Source organism: Camelus bactrianus, chromosome 11 (assembly GCF_048773025.1).
Source record: "Camelus bactrianus isolate YW-2024 breed Bactrian camel chromosome 11, ASM4877302v1, whole genome shotgun sequence".
Taxonomy (NCBI): domain Eukaryota; kingdom Metazoa; phylum Chordata; class Mammalia; order Artiodactyla; family Camelidae; genus Camelus; species Camelus bactrianus.
Window position 1 is genome coordinate 6,285,114 of NC_133549.1, and position 6,156 is coordinate 6,291,269.

Below are 6,156 nucleotides of genomic sequence, written 5' to 3' on the forward strand. Positions count from 1 at the left end.
ATTTGAAAAATTTGTGAAATCAATAACTTAACATTGATACATTTCACTCTATTTTTTACTGTATGTAGATATAAACACAAAAAGAAAGAGGTAAGAAAAGTTATCATTGGACAGTAATGGAGAGAATGACACTTTGGTTACAACCCTCCCCTCTGATGCACCCCTCCCCCACACATGGTAACTGACCAATCCAGGATGTCAGTTGCTGGTTGGTTTCCGGGTGGAATGTTGGGTTGTCCCCGGTGCTTGTTGTGGCTGGTGGCTCCACGGTAACTGGGCAGAGCTCTGGGTGGGTCAGTGCCATGGAAGGGCTGCTGTCCTCCATGGAGCTTGGCTTTGGGCTGATCCTGAGGGAGCTGAGTGCGGTCCTGGTGGTGCTGCTGCGCGATGGCCTGTGTTCTCAGTTCATCTTCCAGAGCCTCCAGTGGGAGGCAGTGTTGAGTCTCTCTGTCTTCACCTCGTTGGTGGGTGTCTTATTTACCTGCAGGCTTATTCAGTGTGATAGAAGTCACCGTTATCAAAGCTATGAAAAGCAGCGGGCTGAAACAATGGCTGCCCAGATCGAAGTGAAGTGCCACCTCATCGACCAGCTATATGCGGCTAAACAGGAGTGTGCCAGCATGGAGACGACTTTAAAGTATGCTGGGCTAGAGAAGGAGCCAGTAAACGTACGCAGACTCGCTAACGCTTATCAACAGCCTCATCAACAGACAGTTGATGACGGTCAACCTGAGTTCAAGGAAGGAAATCAATTTTCGCATTGAAGAACTGAGGAAAGAGAGATCCCTGCAGTCTATTCAAGCAGAGGTGGCGGAGATGCTGAAAGGGCGCACGTTCCTGGAGGAGGTCACGAGAATCAGCACATCACAAGGGGCTGTTACAAACCAGTCAGGGGACCGAGCACCAAGTCCTGCTGGTCCCTTTCCCAGGAGTGGGCCCTCGTGTTAAACCTGTGCTGTGCCCTCACTCCACTCAGACCTCCCAAGCTGCCTCTGCCCTTGGACCTGGCACATGCGAAATTCTGTGTATGTGTCCCAAGAGAATGAAATCTGTTTGCCCCAGTCACATGGGGCTCCTGGAGGTAAGCCCCCTGGCCTTCAAAACCACATGTCCTGGGCTCTCCTCTTACCAACGCTGGACCCCACGCTGGGGAGCCTGACATGGGGCTCAGCGCTCTCAGTCCTGTGGGAGGGCCTCTGTGACTTAATTACTCTTCAGCTTGTGGGTCACCCACCCAGGCGGTATGGGGCCTGATTCTACTGTGAGCATGCCCTCCTACTGTCCCCTGCAGGTCTCTCTCTATATTTCCAATTAAAGAAGATCTTTTTTGCTAGGTTACAGTCTTTTTTCTCAATGGTTGTTTAGCAGTCATTGTGGTTTTTATTTAGTCGTGAGAAGAGGTGAACTCGTGGTCCTACAACTCTGCCATCTTGACCCTCCCCGATACTCTATTTTCTTTTAACCAGACATACAGAGCTATAATGTAGGTCAGGTATAACCAGTACTTTCGCACCCTATCCAGGCTTTGACTTTTTAATCATGGGACCCAGTGCCTGACTCGGGTGCCCAGTAGTCCCTGATATACTGTGCTTGGGAAAAAGCCTGTTTTTTCATAGTGTGAAATAACAAGACAATTCCTTACCCTGTATATGTGTTTGGTTAGAATCTTGCTCCATTGCATCTCCAAAGACTCCCAGATCCCTTTCTCCTCTTCATCCTAACCCAGGGTCCTTAGCTTGCACCATAATACCTGACTAGCTAGTTCTCCAGCTTCAAGTCTCCCCTCTTACACCATCATTCACAAGTGCCTCATGATGGCCTTTCAGAAAAGCCTATCTGAGTGCACTGCATCCTGGCCTAGATGCATTCCCGTGGCTAAGCAGTGACTGCCCAATGGAGTCCAAACTCTTCAGCAGGCCCTTAAGACCCTTTGCAAAGATGGCTTGCCATCTTCTGATTCCATGTCCCTCAGCACTGTATATTCTAGCTATATCAGATTTTACCGTCCATTTCTTGTCACTTTATTTGTTACTTTTCAAAATCCAATTTAAATATAATTCTACAAGTATATTTAATCATTCCTTTTCTGTGTTTCTATAGTATCTTATTTATATAACTAAAAAAATACCTTTATAGTGGGTAGTGGTTACTCAGATACCTATCAGTTCTGTACTAGTCTATGAACTATGAAGGAAGGGTCTATGTTTCTATTTTTTATTTTCTATTAATTTAATAAAACAGTTGTTGAATGATAGGTATTAGACATAATATCTATGAGATTCCTTACTGATCTAAATATCCTAATTTTTTTATTATTCAATTCTATTTTAGGAACCAAACCACCCTTTAATTCATAAAAGTTGCCTTTCTAGAAAGCATTTTGGTAATAAAAGTATCAGGAATCTTTAAAAAATGTCCATTAAATCTGATCCAGTAATTGTAGTTCTAATAATCTATATTAAGGAAATAATCAAAAATATAGTAAAAAAAAAAAAAAAGCTATCAATAGGATGTTCTACACAATATTTCTTAAGAGCAGGGAAATTTGGAGTCTAATTTCTTACCAGAATCTAATGACTTACTAAATTACAGCACAATCATAAGATGGATTATTATCAAACCATCTTAAACAGTTCTTGAATTATAGTGAATGACATAGGAAATGCTCATGGTATAACTTTCAAGGCGAAAACATATATAAAAGAGAATACAGATGTCCAGTCAAATGGAATGATGAATTCATAGGCTGAGCCTTTCTTCTGCTGAAAACACATAGCAATGAATGGGAACATAAAAGAGAAAATCAAACCAACACAATGTGCTTTACAAAAAATGTTAATATCTCTTTGGACCAGAAATAGCAGAAAAGCCTAAGTTAATAAATAATGTGGAGGTGAGAGGTCACTGGAGTGTGCACATGGAGGAGAAGGTAAAGATCTTAGCTTACATGGAAACTGGTGGGGAAAGAGGTCACACAGCAGGGAATGGAACTGGTCTCACCACTGGAAACCCAGAGCTGTGACCGGGCTCTAGACTCATGAAAGGAGGGTGAAAAGAGCTATGGTCCATACACAGCTGTGTATCTAGGGCAGCAACAGCAGACAGATACATCTTTCCAGGCATGACCTGAGCCAAGTCGTTCACTAGCTTGCTGACCGAATCTGCAATAACTAAACATGTCCATATGGCAGGACTCCCAGGCAGACTAAGTCAAAATAACTGAAAAAATTAAGAGAGTGCAGATGTGTGGGGTCAGGGTACGGGAGAGAGCAAGGGACAAACATATTGACAGGCATTTTCTGTCAGAACTCCTCAACTCTTCAGTTGTAACACAAAAGCAATCATACATAATTCATAAATGATTGGATGTATAAGGCTATATTCCAATTGAATTTTATTTACAAAAAGCTCACAGGCTGTAAACTTCTGACATATTCTGACACCTGTTTTAAATCAACATTCAAATACCTTAAAGAAAACTAATGAGTAGAAACAAAGCATACAGCTATTAACAAATAAAAGTAAACATAGATATGGTAAAAAAAAAACATATTATAAATCTTGAGAAACAAAAAGTTATTATGATTTTAACATAATTGCATTGAAAATATTAACATCAGTTTGGACAGAGTTATAGAGAGAGTTAATGAACTGGAAGACATTGTTGAGAAATACATGAAGGTTATAGCAAAAGGAGTGGGGTAGGTTTTAAAAATATAAAAGACAAGTTAGGAGACATAGAGTGTTGGACCAAATGGCTCCGATACCCTTCTAAGAGGAATTTCAGGAAAAGAGGAGAAACTGATCAATATATGAAAAGGTAATTGTCAAGAATTCTTGAAACATTAAGGTACACATCAGTCTTTAAAATAAAAGTTCTAAGTACAGGGAAAGATAATAAACAAACAAACAAACAGACAAATAAACAAATAAATAAAGTCATACTACATATATTAAAGCAAAGCCAAAGATGAATAAGGATGAGAAAATACAAAAGTCAACAAAAATAAAAGACATTATCTACAAAAGAATGACAGATTGAAAACAGATTTATCACTGATAAGAGATGGCAGAAGAAAAACAGTATCTTCAAAATATTGATGAAAATGTGTCAATCTACAATTCTATGTCCAGCACACTGGTCATTCAAAAATAAGAAAGACAATTTTTTGCAGTCATTTCCAGACTCAGAACTTAACGCCCACCAAGCCTCACTGAGCAAACAACCAAATGAGAAGGGAAAAATGGGATGCAAAAGTGGTGGCAGAGTGATTAAATATGTTGGTAAATGTTATTATTTAAGGATTATAAAATATCAGTAATTTTTAAAAGAAAAATGATACTAGTAAAAGTCTGAAAAACAGAAGAAAGAAAAGAGTAGTTAATTATTAGTCAGAATGTTCTAAAAGTTTCAGCTTATTTGGGAAGGTAAATATATTGAGTAAATTTATGGGATATTTTAAAACTATATACATTAAGAAAATACGTTAACAATTAAGATCAGCCAACAATAGTAATACTGTCTATAGCTTTCACAATGTATTGCAGGAGTCAGGGAGAGAATGTCAACAAAATTTTAAGACAATAGAAAGCCAGAAAAAGACATAATGTAAACATAAATATATTATCCAACTATAGAGCAGAGAACGTAAGAATGGACAAAAATTACAAAAATTGTATGCATCATGGTGTCGATGGAATAATTCGTGCATGTGCAACATATACACACACTAGATAAAAACATGCCAAATATTAACCTTATATTACTGGACTACAGGATGACAGATGATGGAAGAAATTTTCACATACTGAAATATGGGTAAGTCATTCTGGCTTACACATGATTCAGCTTAAAGTTTATGCTAGCTACAACAGACTATTGTGAGGCTTTCAAACATGCACTGTACATCTGCTTTAACTATGAAAGAAAAGAATGCATTCAAGAATCAAAATGGATCAGTACCATACTGTTTTAATTACTATAGCTTTGTAGTATACTCTGAATTCCGGGAGCATGATTCCCTTACTTCTGTTCCCCTTTCTTAAGATTGTTTTGGCTATTTGGATTCTACTGTGTTTCCACACAAATTTTAATAATTTATTCTAGGTCTGTGAAAAATGCCCTTGGTATTTTGATAGGGATTGCATTGAATCTGTAGACCGCCTTGTGTAGTATGGTCGTATTAACAATACTAATTCTTCCAATCCCATGGTATTGGAACATGGTATACCTTTCCCTCTGTTTGTGTTGTCATTATAGATACGTTCCTATATTACCAAAAACTTGAATTTTCTGCACTATAGCAAACTCAAGGACACCACCAGTCATTCTCTGAACAATATCTGCTACTAGTTGCTATCTGTAACCTCATGGCCTCAAGGTCTCCCCTTGTAACAATGCAACTGTTTTGGACCAATCTTTGCTTCACAAACACCCTTACTTCTTGCCAGCTCCAGTTCTAATTCTTGACAAGCAACATATGTAATTTTGTAGTTTTTGCCTGTATAAGCCTTCCCCATTTTGTGGTTCAGCAGAACACAATCCAAGTGCTTCTTGACTCTGGCTTCCAGGCTATAATCCTCAGTTTGGCTCAAATAAAACTGTTCTCTGTTCCTACTGTAATTGTTTATTGATTATTTCCATTGATAAAAATAAATACATTTTCTTCTCTACATTTTTCAATGTTGTCTGATGTTCCATACTAAAATGTTACTCATTCTAAAACCATAATAAGAAGTAATTTTTAAAAAGCTACTGGTTGCATTTGAATTAAGTTTATAACATCATTTTTTCATTTCTCAAACAAAAATAAATAAAATCAGACATATACAATTATAAATATAAGTGTTCCAAACAAATATAAATCAATACAAATAAGTTTATGGGCTGATTTTTCCTGTATATGTCTGGACAAAGACATTATTTCAACTTGAAATGATAGGTAATGAATTTTAAATATTTTCAAGTCAGATACTGAAGGTGGGGGAGGGCAGGAGGTACAAGGAAGAATGTGAATGAGAACATTCGTGCCCAGTTCCAGGAACTTAACTACTCAATGCTCTGTTCATGTTGAGTTGTGTGGCGAGTGGAATGATTTCTACCCAAGAAAGGCAAGGGAACAGAAGCCACCGTGGGGCACGACGGCATCAAGAACT

The 6,156-nt window shown here is 38.3% G+C and overlaps 1 protein-coding gene across 1 annotated transcript in view; it reads left to right on the plus strand.

The window, feature by feature from the left end:
* The window catches only part of LOC141579233 (uncharacterized), a 45,708-nt gene extending 40,041 nt beyond the window's left edge, over positions 1-5,667 (plus strand). Inside the window, exon 3 of the mRNA XM_074374451.1 lies at positions 488-5,667. Within this exon, the coding sequence (XP_074230552.1) occupies positions 488-764 (277 nt within the window). The 3' untranslated portion in view covers positions 765-5,667. The remainder of the gene's footprint in view (positions 1-487) is intronic.
* The last annotated feature ends 489 nt before the right edge of the window (positions 5,668-6,156 follow it).